This window comes from Mustela putorius, unplaced genomic scaffold (assembly GCF_011764305.1).
Source record: "Mustela putorius furo isolate JIRA1106 unplaced genomic scaffold, ASM1176430v1.1 tig00004036_pilon_pilon_pilon, whole genome shotgun sequence".
Lineage (NCBI taxonomy): Eukaryota > Metazoa > Chordata > Mammalia > Carnivora > Mustelidae > Mustela > Mustela putorius.
The window spans coordinates 73,052-100,169 of record NW_025422172.1 but is presented as its reverse complement, the minus strand read 5'-3'; the positions used below and the strand labels follow the sequence as shown (position 1 = coordinate 100,169).

The 27,118-nt window shown below is 38.8% G+C and overlaps 1 protein-coding gene across 1 annotated transcript in view; it reads right to left on the bottom strand.

Moving 5' to 3' along the window:
- LOC123386944 overlaps positions 1 to 27,118 on the bottom strand; it is a 49,525-nt gene that overhangs the window by 12,883 nt on the left and 9,524 nt on the right. Inside the window, exons 8-16 of the mRNA XM_045072448.1 lie at positions 23,948 to 24,110; positions 21,214 to 21,356; positions 19,499 to 19,534; positions 17,047 to 17,196; positions 13,322 to 13,432; positions 8,922 to 8,946; positions 7,746 to 7,811; positions 7,267 to 7,456; positions 2,101 to 2,303 (exon numbers count right to left, since the gene is read on the bottom strand). Of these exons, the coding sequence (XP_044928383.1) occupies positions 7,273 to 7,456; positions 7,746 to 7,811; positions 8,922 to 8,946; positions 13,322 to 13,432; positions 17,047 to 17,196; positions 19,499 to 19,534; positions 21,214 to 21,356; positions 23,948 to 24,110 (878 nt within the window). The 3' untranslated portion in view covers positions 2,101 to 2,303; positions 7,267 to 7,272. The remainder of the gene's footprint in view (positions 1 to 2,100; positions 2,304 to 7,266; positions 7,457 to 7,745; positions 7,812 to 8,921; positions 8,947 to 13,321; positions 13,433 to 17,046; positions 17,197 to 19,498; positions 19,535 to 21,213; positions 21,357 to 23,947; positions 24,111 to 27,118) is intronic.

Here is a 27,118-nt window from a genome sequence, read left to right as displayed (position 1 = left end):
GGTAAACTCAGCTGGGAGCACATTGACTTCAACGCTTGTGTCTGTCAGGTATCGAGTCAATTAGAGGTGGTTGTTTTATTCCTCCATATGGCTGAGATGTATGCATTTTAGCCAAACTTCAGGGATTACTCTTGGTATACTTCATGGAAACTTCTAAGGGCTTAACACTGTATGAATGTTTCCAAGCAGGGGCTACGCAGGGGCTTAGTAATAGAGTAATGTGTGCTTTAATTTTTAACAATGATTATCCTCTGAACAGGTTGTTTTGATGAATTTGTATTTGTTCTCCCTAGGAGACCTTTATTTTTTTAAAGTAGGATTTGACATCACAAATGCTGTATGTTAATGGTAAATTGCTAAATTAATGCTTAAAATTACATTTCATGTGGCTGTTCTAACAATCAGGTTTACAGAGCACCTAGAGTAAGAATTCAGCATTGCTATTTAAAACACCACCACTTAAAATTAAGGAAGAGGAACTAGTAAAAAGAAAAATATTTGTGCCCAAAACAAACAAAAGGACATAAATCGTCCTCTATATGAACGCTGAAATGGTTAAGTAGTTCCTAAGACAGTCTTAAATTTGTAGCATTGTCTTTGAGCACCCATATTTCCACTTTCTGTAGAATTCATGGATTCAGTTACCAACTTTTGCCTTAATTATGATTCTTTAGGAATATGTATATATATGTAACTTGTAAAGCAAGGACCAGCGATATGAACAACTCCTATTCAAATTCCTTTTCGAAACAATAACTGCTTTTCGTAGTCATCATTGTGAAAGCAAAATTATAGGTTCCCTTCACACATTTCATTTTCTGTTCAAAAATAAGATGAAGTTTGTGCTTATAATTTTTTAAAAGTTTTAACTTAACAAAGACCACTGACAAGTCTATACTTCAGCTCAGAAAACAAGATAAACCTGATGGGCCAAAAATACTTGTGCCTTTAAATGATGCTTTCTTGGGGCGCCTGGGTAGCTCAGTGTGTTGAGCCACTGCCTTCGGCTCGGGTCATGATCTTGGGCTCCTGGGATCGAGTCCCGCATGGGGCTCTCTGCTCAGCGGGGAGCCTGCTTCCCTCTCTCTCTCTCTCTCTCTCTCTCTGCCTGCCTCTCTGCCTACTTGTGATCTCTGTGTGTCAAATGAATAAATAAAATCTTAAAAATAAATAAATAAATAAATAAATAATGCTTTCTTGGGCTCCTGTGACATTACAGAGTTATTCTCTCAAACTGTACTTACATTAAGAAGCCACTTTAAGCTAAACATGTGTTTCTCAAGTCATTCTCCTTAAGTAAAATTAAATTGCTTTGCTAAATTAAAACTTATTTACTGGTCTACTTAAAAACTATAGGAAGTAAAAACAAACAAACGAAAAAAAATATATAGGAAGTTTCCGATGTGTGATTTTCACACAGTTGGTAAATAGCATCATTGTAAAAATTCTGGCCTACTAGAAGTTGAGTTCAAATGAAAGATAAATGAAGTAAATAACACTGAGAACACAGTAAAGTGCCACTGTTTTTTGACTTCTACTGATTTCTGCATCCAAAGTGAGACAGCATCAGAATTTTTGGCACAGATAAATTACCTAGGTATATATTATCAAAGCACTGAAATATGAAAGATGCAGCAAAAAGCTCAACATACAGGAATTTAAAATGATCTAGGGTAGTATTCCTATGAACTGTAACATAAAAAGAAATGCTTTCTGTGTTTTGCATGTACCTATCAGAAAGTATGATTTATGCTTCATATTCACATAGAGAATTCTGTTGTTGTAGGCAACCTGCCCAACCGCTAAGTATGGACTTGTTGGTCATTGCCTTTTTTTAAGTTACATAACCTCCTGTTACAACTGAATGAGCAAACCAAGATAAATCCCACTTTCAAGCAGGACCAAACAAAGAAGTCTTTCTAGAAGATCAAACACTTCTCATCAATCTGGCAGAGGGACCTTCTTACTCAGAAACCACCCCTACTGGCTGAGGAACAGACTGTACAGGGACTCTCAAGGTAGCCAAACACACATTCCACACCCCCAAACACCTTGTGTTCACCTTTTCCAACAGAGTAACAGCCCTCATTTAAATCTTACCAGTTTGTCACAAGGATTCCCTGAGGGCAGATGAATGAAAACATGCAAACTCGAGGCCTCACCTTGTGTGAGCTGGGTCTGTTGTGGTACAGCGGCTGTGCATGGTGCTGGCTGCTACCCTGAGCTCCTGTGTCCTGGACAGGGTTACCAGGCTGGGATTTCCCCGGCCTAGCAATTGTTAAATCCACCCTGTCGCCACTAGCCTGGAGAAAACACACATATATAATCACCAGTCATGAATGATGCTTCTCACTTAAAAAAATTATAGGGAGGGTCATTTTCAATGCACTTATCATCGCTGTATCAGAGCCTCACCTGAGTGGGGACTGAAGGACCCTGCTGGGGGTGGGGTAGACGAGGGAGTTCATTTCAGGAGCTAATACTTTAAAACTTCTGCAGGTAAAAGAGCCACACGCAGACCTCTTGGGTAAACCTTCCCTAATCCTGGAAATACCAAGGATATAACCAAAGCAAAGCCTGGGTTCTGATCTCCCCATGATTTCTTGAAGGGTAACTGTCTTTTTATACTTCCCTCCCCTGCAAAACTGGCCTTGGCACTGAGAGAAAGAGAGCAAAGAAGATATAAGGACGAACGGATTCAAAACTGGATTACAATCCTTTGTGATTTCTGAAATAAATTCCAAGATGGCTATTGAGAGTGGTAATCAATGAAACTACATGTAGCTCTGTTTCCACACACTACAGCTTCGAATCGAAAATAGGGATCAGCTTAAACAGTCCTGAAAAGAATGATAACAAAGGTCCTGTAAAACAGGATTAGTATTTATATACATCACAAATTGTGTGCGTATATATGCCATATGTGCACTCACACATAAATGTAATTTTAGAGGTGATGACAACCACGTTAAAATTAGAGGTCCATTATCTGTATTTATAGATCTAGATCTGAAACACAGATTCACATTTATTATACTTTTTAAAGCTATTTTATCTTTGCTTTTAACGTACAGGCCTGGTCTACTTGATGCTGATTCTTGGTCATGACTACAACTTTCCAAGTTTACTATCATTTCTATGGGAAAATTTGACAGCCTGCTTTCTAGAAGCTGTGGTGGAAAGTAGAACACTTCTCCCCCATGACTGCATCAGTAATGTTAAGAAAGCACTCCAGTTTCAGTTCTCAAGTTGGAAAAGGAGTGAAAACCATAATTTTTAAAAAATGATTTTATTTATTTATTTGAGAGCAAAAGCGAGAGAGCAAGGTGGAGGGGCAAAGGAAGAGGGAGAAGCTGACTCCTCGCAGAGCAGAAAGCCCGATGTAGGATCTGAGCCGAAGGCAGATGCTGAACCACGGAGCCACCCAGGTGCCTGAGTGATAACCAATTTTAAGGCCCTATTAGAGTCACTTACTTATTCAAGTATTTCATTAAACTAGTTTCAGACAATTCTTCAAATAACTGAAAGAATAACACTTCTCATGTGGCCAGAGTCTGGGGATTTGATCTAACAGGTAAATGGCAAAGTAGAACGCTTACAATCCAGATATTTGAGATTCTGACACTTCCGAGTATTAGATCACACGGTGTGAGGGATGAGAGGCCCCTCTGTGATCTCATTTCAATATTAAGAATTGTTTGCTTTACTGCCTAACCCTCACCACTACCAAATACTCTATAACCAGTAATTTAGCTTTATGGGAAGACCCCTGCTCATGCAAACCGATTAACAAACAAATCCCTGATCTTTTTTGATTTCTTAAAAGACAAAATTCTGGGTGTGTGATGGAAGTGGACATATAAGCTTTAAACGATGGGCCAACATTTGGCTTTAGGCCAACTGCCTATCTAACAGTTCAGGGTTTCAAGCACAACAAAAGAATTCTGGTAAAGTCAAGATTTTTAAAATTGCAGGATGCCTAAACGACAATACCTGCATTTCATAAAATAGTGGCATGCCCTATTGCTGGGAGTATATATTGGTACGATCTTTCTAGAGGGAAGTTTAGCAAAATGTCTTAAACTTGAAAACAAAACATTAAAGTCTGTTGACAGGGGAGTGCTTACGTAAGCTTTAGCACAACACGTCTACTATACAGCTATATCATGGTGCATCTATTTTCAGGGTAAGAAGTCCACAGCATACAGCTGATGTAAAGAAAGGGTGGCAAACTCAGAATTTGCAAGCTGAGTGCATGTCTCAGTACCTACGTAAATAGGTACCTATTTATTTGTAGGCATATACAGAAAAATGTTTGTACGATGTTCTTCAAAACTTTAATGTCACTATCTTACGGACTTTAGGCTGACAGTGATTTTGACTTCCTTCTTCATTTTCTGTATTTTGCCTTCCTTAGTCTCCTTTTCAGACATGGAATACATGCTGTTCTCAGAATCCAAAACATTAAGATGTTTTTCACAAAGAAACAACTTGAGCAATATATTATATTTGGTATCATATATAAGTATCTGTATTCAATTTTTTTAAAACCTCAAGTCTGGAACAAGAGACCAATGCCCTGAATCTCCCTCCTAATGCAAGATGGCTACTGGTGTGTGTTCCCATAGTTATAATGAACCAAACATTTGTGAAAAGGAGTAATGAAACTGGGATTTAAATTTGGGTTTTCTTATACAGTACTTAAACCTTCATTATTAATTCTGTTTACTATACACATTTCTCAGTGACTATCAACCTACTTTAATTCCTGATGCTCGATTATGTTACTGCGTGGTTTCCTCTATGTCAGAGTGTTTTTTCTTGTGCTTACGTTAAAAAACAAAACAAAATAAAAACACCATACACATCTTTGTTTCACCCCTATCACTGAAGGAGATACCCATATCATTAAATGCTCTGGAAGGTTATAGAACTGGAAGGTCTCCTCTAAATGGTTTTTCTACTTTTTCTTATTTTTAAGAAAAAAATTTTTAAAGTTGTTTTCTTTTTTTTTAAAACATTTTATTTATTTATTTATTTATTTATTTATTTATTTGACAGAGAGAAAGAAAAAGGAAGACAAGCAGAGAGAGTGGAGAGGGAGAAGCAGAAGCAGATTCCGGCTGAGCAGAGAGCCCCGATGTTAGACTAGATGCCAGGACGCTGGGATCATGCCTGAGCCGAAGGCAGATGCTTAATGACTGAGTCACCCAGGTGCCCCTCTACTTTACCTATTTTAATGCTCTTATTGAAAAAATTTTTTTCTCTAATAAAAACCATCTTTACTTCACAGGGATACTGTAAGAACACAAGTTATGATGTGTTTGAAATGATCTGAGTGCTTTATAAAAAGGGCACTACAGAGATAATGAGTGCCTTCTCTCAATAAAAATTGATTTTCCCCACTTGTATGGAGGTGAAGCGGAGAGTCTGTGTCAGCCAGGCCCAAGTGCAATGAAGGACAGCAGGGGTTTTGGGATCAGAAACCCAAGTGTCGAAGTGGAAATCACAAACTACTGGAAGTTCAAGAGGCAGAATACGGATGGGTGTGAAGTGAAAAACCAAGCCAGGAAAACCCCAGGAACCCCCAGTGGAAAGGTCAATCCTTGCTGCTCTTGGAGCCTAGTTTGTCTGCCTTCCCCTCTGGACATTTCTCTTGAAGAACTAAAAATCCTAGAGGTTCTAAGTTTGGTTTTAATGAAGAAGACAGCTATGCCCAACAGGATATCATAACCAAATCCACTCTTTTATTGACTCAGCAAGTATGTCCTGGGTATCGACTCCAGGCACAGCTCTGTGAGAAGCCTGTCCCATAGTACGTAATAATGGCGGCTGCCATCCCCAAAGGAAGACACTGCATTTGAATAACTCTCTGTGACCAATTATGCATTCAGTGGTGAAGAGAAGGAATGTCTTCAGCACTTAGTGTGAGAAGAGGTCTGAATGGGTGAAAATGGCAGGGCAGGGCTTTCTGGATGAAGGTGGGGAAGCTGTAGCACAATGGGGACAGGCTGGAACGTGGAGGGAAGCAAGGAGACTGCTATGTCTGGCTTTTCTGCTACATTATACATTCTATGAGGGCAGGGCTTGCTTTTTGCTCTTAATTATACCCTCAGCTCTGACCACCATGCCTATGATGTTTCAGTAATACACCGATGGCTACAGCTGAAAGAAAAAGCAAGGGTGAAGGCTGAGGGGACAGGTTGTGTAAGAGTCCACAGAGGACCCGGACTGTTAGATTAATCAGTATGGACTTGATTCTCTGGTCCAATCTTCCCAGGGAAAGCAGAGTCACAGAAGAATTAACCTGACAATGGTCGTACCGGATTTCAGAGCAGAGTAGGAAGGCGGGGTATTGATTCTACTGGGTTAGACGTGAAGCAGTGAAGGCACAGACCAGAGAGGTGGCAGGGAAAAGGGAAGGGGTGAATACCAACAGACCGTGGGGAAGGACCCAGCAGTGAAATTGAGGAGGCAAGAATCCTTGAGCTTGGGTTCCTGGAAGATATCTTTTCTCATTCATGCCTATTTCTGCTCTCCTAAATATCCATTCTTTTAGCTTCAAGTACCACTTACACTAGTATGGGTCATATATCCAGGTCAATTTTCACATACACCTAAAATTCACACGAACAGTGGAATTCTGGCCATCTCACGCTCATCAGTATACCCTCTAACACAATATCATCTTGCCCGAAGCTAGTTCATTTGTTGGAGTAGCTATTTCTCTTTTAAAGAGAAGAGGGAGAGGGTAGCACCAAGGATTAGTGCAGAGTCAGGTTGTTTGTGGACACGAGTGCATTTGAGAGCCAAAAAGAGGTGGTCATGATTTCTGAATTCTAAAATTCAATGCTGTAACCCATAGAGCTGTCATGAAAACTAAACTGGACTAATATAAATTGCTTAAAATACTGCCTCATAAATAATCAGAACTCAATACAAACTAGTGACTACTAGTATCATAGCAACTTAAAAGTACTCAAGCTAGGGCTCCTGGGTGTCAGTTGGTCAAGCGACTGCCTTCGGCTCAGGTCATGATCCTGAAACCCAAGACTGAGTCCTGCAACTCACTCCCTGCTCAGCAAGGGGTCAGCTTCTCCCTTTGACCCTCCCCCCTCTCATGCTCTCTTTCTCTCTCTCTCAAATAAATAAAATCTTTTTTTAAAAAGCACACATGCTATACAGTTTTCTTACAGGACATCTATATCAAGTCTTATAACCTATAAGACTCAAATAAAATGAAACAAAACCCTACAATAAAATTACTTTAAGTTAGTTTATCTGAGCAGTTTCTGTTTTCAACTTATCAATACTGAGGTTGTTCCTCTGTAATCCACTGGCAGCCAGTGACAGAAGGTGTTTCAGAGTTTTAATATCTTCTTGTACTTTAAGCATGGCTTTTGAAGACATTCTACTAATTTCTTCTTGTACCTGTTTCTGTTCCTTCACAAATTTCCTAAAAAGATACATAAAACTGAATTTCAAAAAAATACACCTTTTTCCTAAAGGAAAAATGTATATTTACTATAGGCTGGTCAGAGTCCTAGTGTTTTTTAAAAAGGAAATATTAAAAATTCATCCACAGTTCACATGCTTTTCTCAGATTGACAATAAAAGAATTTTAATTCCCATTATTCTGCTTTGTTTATAAAAATATTAAAAATTTTACCAACAGAGATGTTCCCCTTAAAATAGATTCTAACATTCTTCAACATGATATATCTAATTACATTTGACACACTTACTGGAGGTTTTCAACATCCTGGCAGATGACAGGAGGGAGATTTTCATCCTTCAGTGCTTTACTATCCCTGAGAAAAACGCCACAGATAGATTAAAGCCATTGAGGTTCTAAAAAGCTGACAGCTGAGTTCCACTACGGAAGTGTTAAAGGGGAGGAGGTAAAACAAATATTCCCCATTTATAGCTCTTATGGTTGATTTCAAATCTCTTTATAAAAAAATGTTGTTTCCTGACCTTTACAATAGTTTTAACAATTCATCTGACGGGGAGATTTCTCTTCTAAAAGGACTGGCACCTATCAGAAGTACACATAAATGCATCTGACCAAATGTTTAAGAAAAAAATTAGAAAATACAAGAGATTAAATATTGAACTAAGTTTCCCTGGCTCAAAAACTATGACTGACCTTTTATTTCGTTCAAAAATATTAAAGCATTCATTAAAGAAAGTCTACAAACTTCTCATAATGAGATTCTCATTATATTTTACTTCATTTTTAGAATTTCAATTTATTCTTCAACAAAATAAAACCTAGGGATAGACTAAGGGAATCATAAGTATTTAATGAGAATAGAGGGAGGTGAAATGTGGCAGGCTGTAATGGAATTATGAGTTAAAATTCAGTCACAGATCTGCTACTACTTCCTTGATAGAACCTGAAGCAAACCTCAGTCTCCTACAGCTTTCTCATTTATGAAATAGGGCTAAAGTATACAGAAGATATTTTGGAGGCATGAACTTGATCATTTATTTACAAATGTTTTATCTAATGTAATACAAATTAGGCGAGAAATGTAAGTGCTAGTAAAAATAGTGATCTTCAAACCTATCTGATGTATATTATAGATAGAGGCTTTTCTCCCTCTTCATCATCAGAAAATAAATGGGACTGGTATAGTAGTTTATATAGAAAAGGTATATATACCTAAAACTGAGCATAAAGTATCCAGAAAAAATTGGTTATAAAATTTCCTAATGATTAAAAATTAAAGATCTGACCTTCCAAAATCTTTCCAGAGCATATGTTTATTATTATACTTTAGACAAAAACTGATTCAAAGAATTTTTCTTCTAAATGTCTATATAGTTTCTTTTAGTTCCGATGAGACCACCTGCCTATAAATTAACAAATAAAATTCTTCAAATAAAATACTTTAAAAGTTAAATTGTAAACTTACTCTGGTCTTGTTCCTGTTTTATCACCTAGAAAATTCAAGAAGCTTTATGTAAAAACAGGTCATTTAACAATGTATTCCAAATTCAAGTTTAAATTTAACACAAACTTAGGTATAAACAGAAACTTCTAAGCATTTTTCAGACAGCCTCATAGACATCAAGTGAGGTCACTTCTCACAAACTCCAAACAACATACTATGGGGACATGTTTGTATACAAATAAACAGATAGTTACGTAGCTGATTTGTATCTCTTTCTTTCAAGGGCAAGATTCTTCCTCTTTCAACTATCTTCTATGAAAAATATTCTTGCTTGGCACAGTTGACCTCCTGCAAGTGCTACTGGATGCTTTCTTAGGTTCTATCAGTTTAGAATACTAAAATATGTCAGACTACCTGGATGTCTCTAAATATTTTACAAGAGCAGCAATTTTTTAAGATGATGTTTTTAAGGTGTGCAGATAGATCAACAGCTTTCTCATGAACACTTATTTAGTGGTTATCATTATTAGTGTATGTCTAAAAGTAGAAAAGTAAAAATGCTCCATCAGCAAAATGCAGTGACTCACTTTCTGCTTTCCCAGAATTTACTTCACACTGCAAAATAAGACCTGCTTAATGAAGGAAATACAGGAACACACAAAACTTCATCCCATCAGAGAACCTTAATGGCTCCTCTTTCAACCCGTTTTGGCACTTACACACACATTTTTAAACGTGACCGGGATGACCATAAGTTATGTGCACATATTTTCTCAGGATGTTGAAATTAAGTCTTTTTCATGTCACTTAACATGGTTTTAAATGACCACAGAATACTGATGACATAGCTGTATCAGAACCTTTATGCCCATCCCTCTTCTTAACATATACGCCTGTACTATATAAACAATGCTGCTACAGTGAATGCCTTTATCTCCAAATACTTGTGCATGACTTTATTTGTATTCCACAAAAAGAGGAATTTATAGGTCAAAGATTACATCAAGGAAAACCTACGTATTATCAACTGATCCTTTAAAACAACTGTTCCAATTTATCTTCCCACCTACTACGAATAAGTAATTTTTCTGTCACACCATCTACAACAATGGACATTTTTCTGAAACAATCACTGCCAGTACATAGGTGATAAATGCCACTTCATTATCATCTAAATTCATATTTCTGACAGTACTAAGTAAAACATTTCAAATATTAATTAGACAAGTCTATTTCTCCTTGAGTGAATGGTCTATTCAGGCTATTTGAGGTATATCTGAGGTATGTTTCTCACGGACTTCTCAGAGCTATTTCAACATTAAGCATATTAATTATCTCATACATATACTTTATGTGTCTATTTCTAAAATGAGACCTTCATTTCAAGATACATCTCAATTTCGGATGTTAAAATGTGAAGAAAAAAAAGCATCGAAAGAGCAAGTATTTTACTTCCAACCTGTCCTTTACCTTTTGCCTTTGTCCATAGGGTTTCTTTTGTTTACCTTTTTAATCTAACTACAATTTATTTTTCCTTACTTTGTATGTTGATATTTGTCTTTCATAGTTTAACATTTCTGAAATTGATATCCATGTTCTACCGATGTAAGCCTTTGACTGGACGAGACACAGTAAGATAAAGGAGGGATTTAATTTTTTTCCCACAGACTTCAACTTTTTTATTCATTAGCATCCTATTTTGCTCTCTCTTTGATATTCTATTTTTATTATATTTACAGAAGTCTCTATACACACAAACCTGCGTATAGAAAACTTAGGCCTGTTTTTGGCCGACCGTGGGCCCTGACTAGTCCATCTAGCTTGGCATCTGTAATACCTGTGGACTGCTGTCAAAGCTCACTGTCAGCACTCCACCTCTGTTCCTGCCCTCCTGCACATTATCTTCCACATGGCTGCCAGAATGCTCTTCTTCAAACACGTATCTCATGTCCTATTATTCACATCAAACCCCTAGTGGGTCTCAACTGTCCTCCGTGTAATTACAAAACTCTTTAAGATGACATACACGGCCCTTCCCTTTATGACATCTGGAATCTGATCTTCCCATGCTGCGGCTCGCCGGTTTTCCAGCAGTTCTTCAAAAGAGTAAAGATCATCCTTGTCTCTAGATCTTACTCCATGCTGCCCCCACTTATAGACCACTGCTTCCTACCCCTCTTCATCTATCAAACCCAATATAGCAGGTCCAGGCTAACTGATGCAGCTGCTAGGGAAACAGAGAAATCCTTTAGATTAATAAAGAACCCCTGGACACGTATAGCAGGTTAAAAGGAACTGGATGTGCTATATCAGGTCATGTGCACTTATTCTACATACTCCTTGGGTTCAACTCTGAGGCACAACACAAGAGGAAGACAATGGGGGAAGGTGGAGTGGCGCGGGGTGGGGGGCGAAGGGAGATTAACTCCTTATATTTCTCTTACTCCTTTGCGTCAATCAAGTCTTTCATGTGGAGCCTAAAAGCAATTACAATAAAGAGAGAACCAGTTTCCTAATTAAAATCAAAGTAGTTCAAGGGTACCAGACTGCTTCAGCTGATAAATAAAAAAAGCTGCTAAAACATCTATGATAACTTCTTCTAATTTTGATGCGGCTACAAAGAAAACTAAGTAAAAACAAGAGACAGACCCCTATGTTTAAAAATCAATTTTCGGAGCGCCTGAGTGGCTCAGTTCTTAAGCATCAGTCTTCAGCTCAGGTCATGATCCAGGGTCCTGGGATCAAGCCCTGCATCAGACTGCTGGCTCAGCAGGAAGCCTGCTTCTCCCTCTCCCACTCTCCACTTGTATTCCCTCTCTAGCTGTCTCTTCTTCTCTGTCAAATAAAATTTAAAAAAAAATAATATAAAATAAAAATCAATTTTCATTCAAAGTTATCCTAAATTTTCTAAGTTTAAAAGGATTTTAGGATAGCCAGCTTCTAAAACAGTACTTCACCCTAGAATCGTCTACATAATAAAAACCACATCCAAATAAAAAATTCCTACACAGATATATGGACTCCTTCATCTGTTACTCATTCTAAGTTCTTCAGAGGATTCAATGCAATACGTGAAACATGCTTTCATCAGAGGCAGAAGAGGCAATGCAAGACCAAACAAAAAATCATGCACAGGGAATCAACAAAACTAAAACATCTTTCAAAATGAATCTGGATTGGTAATTTTTTAAAAAGAATATTACAAGAATATTCAGCATTGCAAGAGCATAGTGAGAAGGGCATTTTCATACTGGCTGGTGGGTAATCAATTGGTAAACTCTTTCTAGAAAGTAATTTTATAATATTTACCAGAGTCTCCAAAACTCTCCCTCTCTTTAAGCCAGTGATTCAGTTTCTAGGTATTTGTCTTTAAAAAATAATCAAAAATATGAATGAAAATTTATAAGAAAAACAAACACATAGAGAGCATTCATTGTGTGCCTGGCTCTACTGAAGTCTTATAAACTGTAATCCTTGGACCAACAATGTCAAGTAGTTACTGTTCTTTTCCCCCACTTTACAGATAAAGAAACTAAACATAGAGGGATAAATAACTTGAACAAGGTCACAGAGCTTATCAACAGTGGAGGGGATCTGAAGCCAGATTTCAGCTCAAGTCTATCCCCTTAAGCTACAATACCACATTGCCTCTCCCCATAAAGATGCTCAATATGTTGATACTTCCTAGAATATACGAACTGAATACAAACACTAATAATGGAAGGACGGCTGATTAATGATGCATCGATTCATAAAGCTGATTTAAGCAGCAATAAAACACTCCTAAAGAATTACTGAACTGACAAATATTGGCGATATAACATATGATAAAGAACAGGTTACAAAGCAATCCAGTTGACCTTTGAACAATGCAGGGATTAAGGGTCCTAAACACCCAGGCAGTTGAAAATCTACACATAATTTGACTCCCCAAAATCTTTACTAATAGCTTCCTGCTGACCAGAATGTTTTCTGACAATATAAAGTCTATTCACACACACTCTGTATGTGATATGTACTACATACTGCATTCCTACAATAAAGTAAGATAGAGAAAAGAAAATATTAAGAAAATCGTAAGGAAAACACATTTACAGGACTCCACTTTTACTGGAAAAAATTCACATATAAGTGGACCTAACCAGTTCAAAGCATGTTGTTCAAGTATCAACTTATATACCATACATGTGTTCATGATCCCAACTTAAGAACATATATTAATACACACACTGATAGCTACATAACCGTATGCATAAACAAAATTCAGTTTTCTATGAAAAGAAAATCTTAAACACACAATACACAAAAAATTTGTGAGATATAAAGTAAATGTAAAAGTAAAAACTTTACTACTGAACATGTAACTAAAAATCTTACTGACATAGAAATTTAAGTTACTGTTAGAACAGAACATTACTTACTCTTTTTATCTGATGAGGTACGAAAATCTATACCACCAAGACCTTCATTGCCTGCAGTTGAAGTAGCTGCTGTGGTTCCCAAAGTCAAGCCTAAAGCATTCTGTCCAAGTCCTACAAATAAACCAAATATAATTTACAAAGTCTTTACAATGATTTTCCCTCAATGGACAAAATTCTCAAATGCTTTCAAGCTGGATCCCATTTTTTTCATAATTGGTTTAAGCAAATAACATGGAATAAGTCTAAAGCTGGGATTTAATGGTGTATGTACTCTGGATAATATAATTTTAACTTCTTTACGTTTTAGGTAATTTTTTAAAGTGTAGACACACAATGTCATATTAGTGTACAACAGTGACTTGAAAACTCTATACATGCTATGTTCACCACAAGTGGCACTACCCTATCTGTCACCATACAACCTTATTACAATACCACGGATGATATCCATCCCTGTGACTGATTTCATAACTGGAAGGTTGTACCAACTCCCCGTCAGCCATTTTGCCTGTCCTCCCTACCCTTTCGGGCAACCATCAGTTCTCTGTGTTTATGGGTCTATTAATTTGTCTTTACTAAAAAGGTCAGAGTTTATCTGTTAATTCAATAAATGTGAACATACTACTTGTTTTTTTTAAATCCTCCTGAAAAAGCAGTTTTAGTTTGTATATTTCCAGGTGAATACTTCTTGTCCTCTAGTCATGCTTTGTAATTGGATACTTTTTAAATTATCAAGTATTGGATGTGTTAATTAACTTGATGGGCATTTTAAATGTACACGTATATATGAAATCACTATACTCTACACTTTAAATATCTTACATTTACTTCTCAATTATACCTCAGGAAAGCTGGTAACAGATAAATAAATTACAAAATAAAATAATCCAGTAAAATCATTATAAATCATTATAAAACATATAAGATTTCAGCAAATATTATAAATCTTATAAAGCAAATAGTTTCATTATTCATGAAATCTAAAGAACTGAGAGTTAGAAGCCTTACAGTTCAAACATCAAATTTCATACTCCCAAGCTTTTTCAAAAAAAATTTAATGAAAGAAATAGACTTCATTTATTTAAATCCTACCTCACTGACAAAAGGAATTGAAGGGGCTAAACTACAGTTAATCTTAAGTCATGAAGGTATGCTTGTAAATCAAGTAGCAAAATTTTAAAGACCACGCATTGGTAAATCATCTAAGTCCATGCATTACCAAGCTCACATAACTGGTGGTTCTTTTTGGACAGATGCTATTTACTTTAAACAGAGGAAACAGTAGAGGTACTGAATAAAAGCAGGGGATATATGAAGAGTGGATTTAAATACTGACAATGTGTGAAAAAAAATATAGCTAAATGAATGTCCATTAAAAAAAAATACAGGGGTATGTTTAGTTAGCACAACCATAAATCAAGCACTGACGTGTGTCTAGAGCCTAAGAAAAATTGTAGCAGGCCTAAAAACTCATTAGAAAGACACAAAAACAATCCTCCACCTCCCCTTTCTGTTATTTTTGTGTTTTGCTCTCATAGGACTCTTTAGGAGAGATGTTTAAACACTTATCCTACAAAGAAATGTATGTTACAGTCATCCAGTGATTCAGTTATTAGGAGATATTTTGAATACCTACAAGGTGAGACTACAGTGACAAAGACAAGTATCTGAAAGATAATGCAAACCTGAATGCTACAAATTTTTACAGATTATCTTCACCAACTCCTTTTTTCCCCTTCCACTGACCCAGACTTCCTTCACTAAATTTAGTACCTGAACGGAGGATATGAAAGAGCTGTTTAATAGAAAAGACTAGGTCATACTCCTTCATCTCTCCCACACGACCAAGTATTAGACACCTAGGAGGTGTTGAGTAAAACTTCTGATATTGGGGCACCTGGGTGGCTCAGTGGGTTAAGCCACTGCCTTCGGCTCAGGTCATGATCTCAGGGTCCTGGGATCGAGTCCCGCATTGGGCTCTCTGCTCAGCAGGGAGCCTGCTTCCCTCTCTCTCTCTCTGCCTGCCTCTCCGACTACTTGTGATTTCTCTCTGTCAAATAAATAAATAAAAAATCTTTAAAAAAAAAAAAACTTCTGATATTAAATAGCCATTATACATGAACCTTTGTATTACTGGGAATGCTATGATTTTCACATGTTTCAATGCCAAAAAATATGTTTTTCCTAACACATAAATTGTTCAAGAGAAATTCTTGATATTATATTGCTATGTGAGATAATTATACAATGTTTTCAAATCAGAGGGAAGCTCTTCTCACTCCTACTTGGTATTATATTACATTATTTATAGTATCATGTTTCCTCTATTATTCATTCATTTATATTTATATATAAATATATTTATAGTATATCTTAATACTCAAAACATCGACAGAATCCTTAACATGAAGCTAATTTCAAAATAAGAAAGAAATGAAAAATCAATCCAAGATGGAAAATATGAAGTATTCTCTGCCAATTGAATTGATACTTTAGTATTTTGCTTGACTAGAATAAATTTAATACTTGTGTTCTAAAACCTTTTCTTTGAAGCATGCTAATACCCTTTCCTGATGCCTGTAATGGAAAGCCATTCTTAAAACCAGGGCTTGAAGGGTCAAGTTGTTTTGCCACGAACTTAGATACCAAATGATCCAAGACTCTACAACTACCATTTCTTGATAAATTTCTCTAGAATAGTTTATAAGATCCTTAAACAGGCCCTTCTTTGTTTCTTTATATAGTCAGTCAATACTGAGAAGCAGAAAACTTTTTTTCTACAATATGGCTAAGATATCCAATTATGCATGAAAACCATTATTTTATGATTCAGTTTTCATACGAAACAAAAACATTCAGGTTAAAGAGACAAAGTGGTCTGTTCCAAAGGTCAAAATACAGATAAAGTAAATTTAAATATAAATATTTACTATTTTGGAATATGAATACCATTAATTACCTGATGTGGCTGTATTTGAACTCTGGAAAAGTGAACCTCCCAAACCAGCTAAGGCTCCCCCTAAGGAAAGGCTTGTTGATGGGGTAGTAGTTGTAGCTGTTGTTCCGCCCAAATTATTTACGGAAAATCCTGTAAGATCCTATAGAAAGTAAAACGGTAAAGGCTTCAAAAGGAAACATCATTTCTAAGAACACTGGAGAAAATACAAAACAGACAGCCCTCACGTCCATGACAAAATTCACTCTAGTTTTTCCTAAAAAACTACTTGCTAAAGATAAAATTACATATACTTAAGAATAAAGAGAAATAAGACCGTAAGGCAAACGCTAGTGACACAAATAAGAGTTCTAGAAAACACTAGAATGGGGTAAGGTAACGGTTTCCAGAGAATAATAAAGAGTTTTCAATCCAAGATGCCAAATTCGCCTTCAAAATGGAATGAATCCTAAGGCAGGCTAGGCTGATGCAAATTCTTTATCCTTTCTTGTCACCAATATGCTCCTTGAAAACAAAGTGTATATTAATAGTTTTACATTTTACCTCTCACCCTGTCCCTGCTTTGCTCTGTAAACAGAGATCAACTTCCAGGATGGCTCCTGCTGCTTTAAAGCCAATGATGATCTTTGTAGGATCCTAATTGCAGACTGATTAAAATAAAAACTTTCCAAAACTGAAGTTATCTTGAATAAGGTGGATCCCTATATTCACTAACCAAAAACAAAACAAAATTCAACCACAAAACGTGACTTTTTCCATTCTGCCTCACCTGCTGGAGTTGACGTCAGAGCAGAGGAAAGAGTAAGACCACGAGCTGAGGTAGAAGTAATAGGGAGAGCAAATGGTGTGGCAGATGCGGCAGGTTTACTGAATCCTAAACTGAAACCTGCTGTAGACGCAGATGTAGTAGCTGGCGTTCCTGTGTCAAACAAACAAACAAATCCTATTTTACCATGACTGTATATGTATTACACCGGTTTCAATCAGGATCCCTAAAAGTTCGTGACCCTACTTTTGTAGCTAGAAGCATAGGTGTGTAGGTATGAAAAAGGAAAATATAGAAGTTGGAGCCAAATCATGGTGAATAATTAAAAGAGGATGCTATGATCTTAGGAAAAGCAAGGAAAAGTCCCATCAATGTGGTCATATTGAAATCCAGTATCAGTTCTACCCCTGGATTTACCTAAAACAGCACTTACCCTTCCTTTGCTCTATACTCAACAGAAAAATATTCCTCCCCTCCAACGCTATTTAAACCACCATTCTCTACTGTTTCCTCTTCCTGTACTTCTGTCAACTCTGGCTACTCCTTCCAGTCTGCTTTTGTCCATCTCCTTCCTCTGTTCAGTTCTTAAATGATACTGCCTACGGCTCCAGGCCTGCTCCCATACTTCCCAACTACAGAATCTCAGCTAGGGCAACACGGGCCTAAATCTACACCTACCCCGAGTCTCCACTGGTTAGCTCTACCGGGATGTCCCTTAACTATCCGCCTCTACGCCTCCGTACACAAAACGTTTCCTAAACCCCCTGCTGTGGTCCACGCAGTTGCTCAAGCCAGAAACCATAATCACCCCTGACATCCCTTCTCTCTCCTGCATTCTACTAGCCATGAATCCTGCTGATTCTACTGCAGAAATAGCTCTGGATTACGAGCATCCTCAAAACCCTTAGCTCATGTCATCTTCTTCTCAAGAACAAATATAACCTCTTAATTTGTTTCTGTGCTATCAGTCCCTCTAAACTTTAATCTATTCTTAGAATTATTTCAGTTACTTTAAAAAAGAAGAAGCGAGAACACCAACAAAAAATAATACCCTGGTGATTCTCTCTGACTGAAGGCTCTCATTAGCTCTATACTATCTCTACCCTAGAGTCAAAAGGCGTGACACACAACCACCTTTCCTATCTACCTCCAATCTGCTCTTCACACCCCCTCTCTCCCTACCATTCCCACTTCTGAATCCTAAATTCTAACCAAGTACTTTTCCTACTTCCCTGAGTCCCCTTATGACTGGGCTGTTGCACGTCTCCATCAGGAATGATGTTTCCTGCCCCCAAAATAAACTTCTATTCTTATCTTCCTCTACTTCTCTTTGTGCCTTTCATACATGTTAGAGCAATTATCAGGTCATACAAGAACATGTTACTATACCTGCCAGTCAGCTTCACCTTATCACCCACTGAATGCCTTACTCATACTCATGCTGATGCTCTTGACATCATTAGTACCACCTGCACCACCAGTACCATCACCACACCACAGCTAATACTACATGTTCAAAGCATTATGTATACTCAAGGCCAAGTTAGGAAGTAGTAGCTATTCCAAACTATTAAATGAGGAAATACATAATGACCTGCATTTTGGCTTTCCCTAAAGGCACTGAGAGAAGTAGCTGCCAGAAATTAAACTTCTGGATTGCCCTTACCACAACCAGAAATTCCTGCCCGCGTACAGTGCTTTGAAATCCTGTATGTGTTCTAAAATCTCAGAAAAGAAGAGAATCCAACTGCTTGCCCAGAAGCCAATCCTGTCCAAAACTCCTGTAGTGAACAGATGGATTACACTTTCTGTGGGTCACAGGTGAGTAGCATCCAAATGAACAAAGTCCACCAATCTTTAGTTTACTTCAAATGTTAATTAAATTAATAAATTTAACTTTAACTGAGTTCCCATTCTATCTTTTCATTCATTCATTTCCTTTTACATTATTAACTGTCATACTACTTGCTCACATTCCCTTTGGCGTATCGCTACAGAGAACCATGGCGTTTTTGAGCTGAAAAGAAATACAAAAACTTTTCAGTCCTACCCTTGTTTTACAGATAACCAAAAGCTGCCAGATACTACATGACTACCTAAGACCTCACAATGATTTGGAATTACAACCAGGGCTTAATTCTAAGACTTCTGGTCTAGAGTTTGTTGCTTTTTTTTTTTTTTTTCCATTAAAAGGGTTCAAATGACTATAAAAATACAATGTAAAATAAACCTCCAGAGGAAAAAAACCATTGCTGTATTTAAAGTTTTTTTTCCTGAATTAAACAGTCATTGACTTTTTTAAAAACTCCAGTACTGAAAGGCTGTATAATGAGTCAGTGTCTGTGATCTATTAGGTTCCTTACATGCTTCCTTCTATACCCCAGCTCTGTGAGATAATAAGAAAGAGAAGAGAAGAAAACCACAGATCTGGGATCTTTCCTCCAAAAATTCTTACCCAGAGTTAATCCTATAGTTATACTTGTTGCTATGCCTGGGGACAAAAAGAGAAATAAAATTTAATCATCAATGGCAGATGACATTTTGGGGGGGTTATTACAAGGGCAAGACTTAGAGTCATCCTCAGGATATGATACTACAACAACCAGTATCTTCTACCATGACCGCTAATAGAAACGTTCTTCCTAGAGCACTGGTTTTCATATTACCGGCTATATATAATTATATAGGGAATAAGATTTATAAATGCAAACGACTACTGTTTATAACAACATTAGGCAAGGAGAAAAAAAGCTACTCTAAGCCAACACTGGCACACAAAGTCGTTTCAAGGAGCTCACTGGAGGCTCCCGCATTCCTGCAGTTCTTATATTTTCTATGTGTGGCTGTGAAAAGTTTTAATCAAAGCTGGAATGTCAATGCATAAAGTGGTAACAGAGACCAAGAGGCCCTGTGGGTACAGAATAAAGAGTAAATAAAGAAATAAGCTTTTGAAATGGCAGCATTACTGACACATATTTTTAATAACCAAATATCTTTAAGTATTAAAAAACAGATTTTTATTATCGAAATGTCTACCAGAAACCTTGACCTCTTGCCCTTTTCCCATCGAAACAACTCTTTTAATAATATAAAAACTTAAAACGTCTCTTAGGAAGGTAAATTATAATGTTATAGCAAGAAAGGATGCTGACTGCACTATATATACTAAATTAAATTAACGTCCAAATTGGTAAACTTGATTTATCTTCACTAAGGTGAAACACTGCATTATATACTCTCTTGTAAAAATTAAATTAATTCTTAGGGCGCCTGGGTGGCTCAGTGGGTTAAGATGCTGCCTTCGGCTCAGGTCATGATCTCAGGGTCCTGGGATCGAGCCCCACATCGGGCTCTCTGCTCAGCAAGGAGCCTGCTTCCCTCTCTCTCTCTCTGCCTGCCTCTCTGCCTACTTGTGATCTGTCTGTCAAATAAATAAATAAAATCTTAAAAATAAATTAAATTAATTCTTTATATTTAAAGAGGTATATCTTCATTGTGTCAAGTATACCAAAAAACAAGTTATTTTGAAAAGAGATCTTGGGATGCCTGCGTGGCTCAATTGATTAAGTGGCTGCGTCAGCTCAAATCATGATCCCAGGGTCCGGGGATCAAGTTCTGCAATGGGCTCCTTGCTCAGTGACGAGCCTGCCTCTCCCTCTGCCTCCTGCTCCCCCTGCTTATTCTCGCTCTCTCTGATGAATAAATAAAATCTTTCTTTAAAAAATCACATTTCTTCAAATTCATTTCTCTTCTTTTTTGAAGATTTATTTATTTTTGAGAAAGAGCTTGGGGGAGGGGGGTGCAGTATGCAACAGGAGGATAGGGAAATAGAGACAGAATCTCAAGCCGACTCCCCAAGGAGCTTAAAGCCCAAAGAAGGTCTCATTCTGCAAGCATGAGATCATGACCCGAGTGGAAATCAAGAGTTAGACCCTTAACCAACTGAGCCATCCAAGAACCCCTAAATGGGTGTTTTCATTTACACTAGAATAGATCATAACCAATGTTAGGCCTACCACTGGCCCTTAAGTCCACATCCCTATATATTTTTTCATCTTAATATTTACCATTTTTTAGGTCTGACAATCCCTATAAAGGGCAGAGATATAAGCCAGAACCTTAAAAAGAATATCCCATAGCTACTCCCTGAAATGTGACAATCCTCCTTACCTGTATGTGTTCCTCCCAGAGTGAACCCAGTGGTAGGTTTCGATCCAAGGAGCCCGGTTCCAAAACCACCTGAAGGAGCAGATGTCGTGGCAGGAGTTGCAGTGCTTCCAAGAGTTCTAAAATTGAGCCCCACTGAAGGGTTGCTTATTTATAAAGAACACAAAATAAAGTCTACTGGAGCCAGTATTTCCTAAAGAAAAATAAAAATTAACTCTTCAAGGTTAAACACCTTCTTTCTTTTCACATATTCAATATATTGCCATAGAATACAAAAAGAACTATCAATTTATTTTTAACCAACCCAATTCAAATAGTCTCCTGTTCTCTTTAAAAATAAGTCACATACAAAAGATTTCAGATCCCAAGGAAATCATAAACAGTATCACATATTCTCCTTCTCTAAGTTTTATTGACAGTTAGCATATTTTAAAATGGCCACAGAGAAGTCCTATGAATGTGGATCATTTTCCTCTTGAATGACTCACGTATAGTCCATATTTCTAAATACATTTGTTCTTTCCCAACTACTAAATAAAGAAAAATAAAACATACTCAGAGAAGTTCTTTTAAGTGATCTTTGCCACCTCTCTGTTGCTTTATCACCATATTCATGGATTTAGGCAGGGACGGGGGATACAGTTACTTTTCTTGTCACCAAAACAGCATCAAGAACTGGGGTAGGGGAGAGAAGAGGAAAAGGACTAAACATAACCTGGCAAGAGGAAAATACAAAGTAAAAATCACCCTCTATCCAGATTATGTGTTCATAAGCAGAAATTCTCTTCAGAGTTTCTGAAAGCTCAAAAAGAACAGCTGGTGATAGCAAGTGATGTGAACAAAGTTCACGACTTTCAACTGTTCTTATCAAAACTCAGGGGCTCATATTTGCTATCTATAGTGGGAGAACAAATTATTAAATAATCAAAATGTCTCAACAACCTAACACTCCAAAAATTGTACAGGAGAGTTAAAAGAGACTATAACACATAACATAATGGGAGCTCCCATTCATCCTATATAGGTATCTTTATTCTATCCTGCCTGCCCTTCCAAGACATAATCCCAAGAGAAGTCAAGGTCAGTTTTAAAAAGCTTATGTCTGGGACACTGCAATTTAAGGAGGTAGCGGTGTTATGGCTGGGTTCCAGTGACAGCTCTCCAATGTCCTGGGACTTGTGTGACATAACTTAGCCTTCTTGATCCTCTGTTTCCTCATATGCAAAATGTTAATAACTGTGCCCACTTAACAGATTTTTTGCAAAAGATTGAAAGATTATGCATGGTGAATTAACTTCACTTAATAAATGTTATTACTGTCATCATTAGGAACTTAATAAATTCAACTAAACTCATTTTATACAATGTATTACACCAGGCAATCACTGTGAGGGGAACAGAACTTGAAACCAGTCATCAACACTGAGTAGGGGGTCAAAAAAAGGGTCCTGGGATCCAGTCCCGCATAGGGCTCTCTGCTCGACGGGGAGTCTGTTTCCTCCTCTCTCTCTCTCTCTGCCTGCCTCTCTGCCTACTTGTGATCTCTCTCTGTCAAATCAATAAATAAAATCTTAAAAAAAAAAAAGGAGCTGGCCCTGTGTCTCAGTTTATCATGGATTTTATTTTATTTTGTTTAAAGATTTTATTTATTATTTGACAGAGAGAGAGAGAGCTCTCAAGTAGGCAGAGAAGCAGGGGGTATGCCCCTTGCTAAGCAGAGAGCCCCATGCGGAGCTCAACCGCAGGATCCTGGGATCATGACCTGAGCAGAAGGCAGAGGCTTAACCCACTGAGCCACCCAGGCGCCCCTGTACCTCCCCTTTTTAATATAAGTAAGATACTTTTGGCTTTTTACTCTATAATGACATCCCTCAAGCTTCAGGCAATAGATACCTTGTACATTTTCTATGCACACTTCTTGATGTAATGAACTCCTCCCCTTTTACCTTAAAAAGATGAAGTTCTAAAAATGAAATCTCTCACCATGAAAATGACCTTTAACTATTATTAATGTCTTTTTCTAAACCTCTGCTGGCTCTATTTCGTCATCGCCTGAAGCGGTGCTTTAGCAGGTTGCACAAAAACGATAAATATGCTACCTACAGTTTTCAGTGTAACTAGAAGACAGTGTGAGTCATTCCACCATAACACTCACGAATACTACTACGCACACTGTTCAAAATGACCACCAAGAAATGCTGCAATACGTATTTAAAACTAAAACCTGCAGTAAAAAAGGACAGGGTTCCATGAGGTACCAAGAGGTGAGCTCGTTTAGAATACCACGAAATCATTAAAGCAGTGGAATGTCCAAAGCCGTATATCCTGCAATGAATTCTGAATTATCAGCGATAAAACTCTAATTGTCCCCCTTAAAATTTTTCTATTGTCTTTTTCTGAAAGCCCAGAATGACCCACAATGTCGTTCATTCCTTCTGTGCCTCAGACTGCCGCACTGCTAGGGCTCAGCGTGAAATCCCAGGCCCTTTCACCCAGCCAGACCCCACTGGACAGGGACACTGGGTGAACCATTGTGGATTCTGGGGACTCACAACCCTATGACCACCCTCCCGACCAGGCCCCCGAACGGCAGGACTATGAGGCTGGCGCTGCGCAAGTCTGTCTTTCTCTTTCGCAGACCCACTAGAAAGGAACCCGGCGCGAAGGGAGAGGGACGGGCCCACCCACGGGATCTCACGGAGAGGACCAGGCCGGGAAGGCGCAGAAGCGCAGTTACCGAGATGCCCCGTCCCGAAGGAGAAACCGCCGCCTGCGCCGGTCCCGCCGGGGGCTACGGTGGTGGAGCCCAGCGTGCCGGTCCCGAAGGAGAACCCCGTGGACATGGCGGGCGGGGTTCAGCGCCGAAAGGAAGCTGCAGGGGTTCTGGACGTTCCTCTCTCCTCAAAGCCAAGGCGGGCCAGGCAGCATCGCTCTTGCCCAGCCGCAACCTGGCGGGAAATTCAAGACCTAGAGGCTGAACAAACTAGGCCGAGGTGGGTGGGGCAACCACCCGAGAGCACGTTCCGGCTCCCGCCGCGCGCACGTAACCGGGAGCGAGCCCGCCGCGCAAGGCAACCTGGGATGGGAGCAGTGGATCACGCCGGCGCAGGGCATCCTAGGAGGGTGCGGGCTGCGGGGGGAGGGAGGGAGTGGACAGAGGGGGGGAGCGGAGGGGGTGGGCTGCGGAGGGGGGGTTAAGCGGGGGCGGGCTGCGGGGCCGGGGGGTTGTCGGGAGCGGGGTTGGAGGGGTGGGACTCCGGTGCTCTTAAAGGGTAGGCGCTTGGCGTTAAACAGCAAAACCGTTCCCTTAGTTCTGTATTTGCATACCTGTTGATGTAATCTGTACTTCATGCCTGTTGAATATTATTGCTTATGTCTTTCCTTACTGGTAAAAGGATGCGTGGAATCCCAATGGTGGGGGGGGGGGGCCCTATTGAGCAGTCCAAGCCCTGTTAGAGGAACGGAGGCGCGCTCAGTCCATGGTCGGCTGCCGTCCCTTCCCGGAGGAGGAGGAGTAGCTTGTCTTTCCCTGACAGTTCGGAAATGAACCGAGAGCAATTCATTCATCCCCTCCACAGCTTTTGGAGCCCGATAAGCGCAGTCATTGCGAGTTGCCTGCCAGGAAGCTCAGAGAGCGTCCTTTGGTGGGGGGGTGGCCGATCCCGTTGGTGGCGCTGAGCAAACCCCCTGGACGTCAAGCGATGTGGTCAAGTCCACGAAGTTTTTGCAGCATATCCTGCTGGGTAGGAGTCTGGGTCTCCAGGCCCATCGGGGCGATGGCTGCCTCCTGGCTTTGGGTTTTGCATTGCTCTGACGCCTCTTTGCTACCTACCAGAGGAACTGCCAGGTGGAAGGGCTAAGTACAGAAACAAACACAATATAGTGCGGAATTTAAGAGTTCCAAGAGCAACCCCTAAACACAAGAAAAATGTAGATTTAAGGAAGAGATCCCCTCTTATAGAAGCATCAGGAGAAGCTTCATATCTGGTGCATTTAAGGTGCTGTCATCATAATGTGGGTCTTTATTCAGAGATTGTTACATTACTCCCGCAAATGGTTTTCCTACTTGTGATTTCTTCCAGTAAAATTCATCCCATAAGCAACCACCAGATTTGCTCTCCTAAAACACAATTTTCACCCCTGCACTGCCTTGATGAAACACCAGTGGCCTTTAGGCTAGCATTCGTCCTCCATAAGACAAATCTAAGCTCGGGCCTCACAATTCCTCTTAATGCAGCACTTTTTCTAGTGTTGAGGTTGGGCATTGCTGCCTCCTGTGGACTGAATCCTGTCCCTCTAAAATTCATGTGTTAAAGCCTTCACCTCCAATGGGATGGTGTTTGAAAATAGGGCCTGTGGAAGGTCTTAGGTTTAGATGAGGTCACGAGGGTGGGGCCCTCATGATGGGATTGATTCCCTCATAAGAAGAAACATTAGAGACCTCTATTCTCCATTTCTTGAGGATACAGCTAAAAGGCAGCCTTCTTAGGTAAGAGGAGAGCTGTTGGGCACCTTGATCTTGAACTTCTCAGCCTCCAAATCTCTGAGAAATTTCGGTTCCCACCCAGACTGTAGTATTTTGTTATGGCAGCCTGAGCACTTACACATTACCTCTGTGTGTGTTTAATTAAAAAACCTAAATAGCATTTTAGATATTATGGATATCACCATAAGAATAATTAAAAAGTGATGCATTTGAATTGTAATTTAAAGAAAAATTTCATAGTGACTGAACAGGAGGAGGAAAAAATGAAATATCGAGGGTTTAGAGCTTCAGTGATCTAGAAAATGCTATTATCAGTGATAACTTATAAGATGGTTAATAAGAGGACTATGAGGAAAAAATGTAGGGTATTTTGACTGGAAAAAAAAGATCCAGATGATTTTTGGAGGAAGATAGAATGTGGCTCCCAACATCTTTTAATTCCATTGTGTATTCTTTCCACAAGTTTTGAAGACTATCAACATAAAATTAGTAAGTTCAAAAGGCTTGGCCTAGGAGTACCTGGGTGGCTCAGTTAAGTGTCTGCCTTCCACTCAGGTCACGATCCCAGGGTTCTGGGATGGAGCCCAGCACCAGCCTCCTTGCTCAGCGGGGAGCCTACTTCTCACTCTGCTTTCTGCTGCCTGCTCCCCCCTGCTGGTGCTCTCTCTCAGGATCTCTCTGTCATTTAAATAAATAAACAAAATATTGTAAAAAAATGCTTGGCACATACAGTTTATATGTTGATTAATAAAACATGTAAGGTTAGCTGGAAGGAAAGTGCATGTAAAAATGTAGTAGGGAGTAATATATATTCATAATAAGGGAAACTGATGTGGGCCATATCGGAATTAACTTCTCAATCATTCTGTAAATCTTAAACAGTTTTAAAAATAAGTTTATCAAGGGCACCTGGATGGATTGGTTGGTAAAGCATGCAGCTCTTGATTCTCAGGGTTGTGAATTCAAGCCCATGTTGGGTGTGAAGTCTACTTTTAAAAAGCTAAATAAATAAAATATAAGTTTATAAAAGAAAGTGAGAAATTTGAGTTAGATAAAAGTTTGAGTTTGGGGGGAGCCATTCAAATTGATAAAGTATTCCTTTAACTTCATAAAAGTTTTTGTATGGCATTTTTGTCTTGCATCTGGCAGAGTAGTTTAACTTGTGCAGAAGTAACCCCTGAGCTGCCACGGAGAGGAGCGCTGCAGGGATGGAAAGCAGACTACTTAATGAACAGCAGTATTACAGTCTATAACATGGCTCCAGATACACCGAGTGTAAGACTGGACCTCAAAGATCTTTTCTCATATAAATTCTTATGCTTGTCATTTTAGCAAAAAGAAAACAGTTTACCTCCTTTATTCTACAGAACTAGAACTCCAAAGAAAGCAGTTTCTATAAGCCAGCAATGTGGTTATTAAATG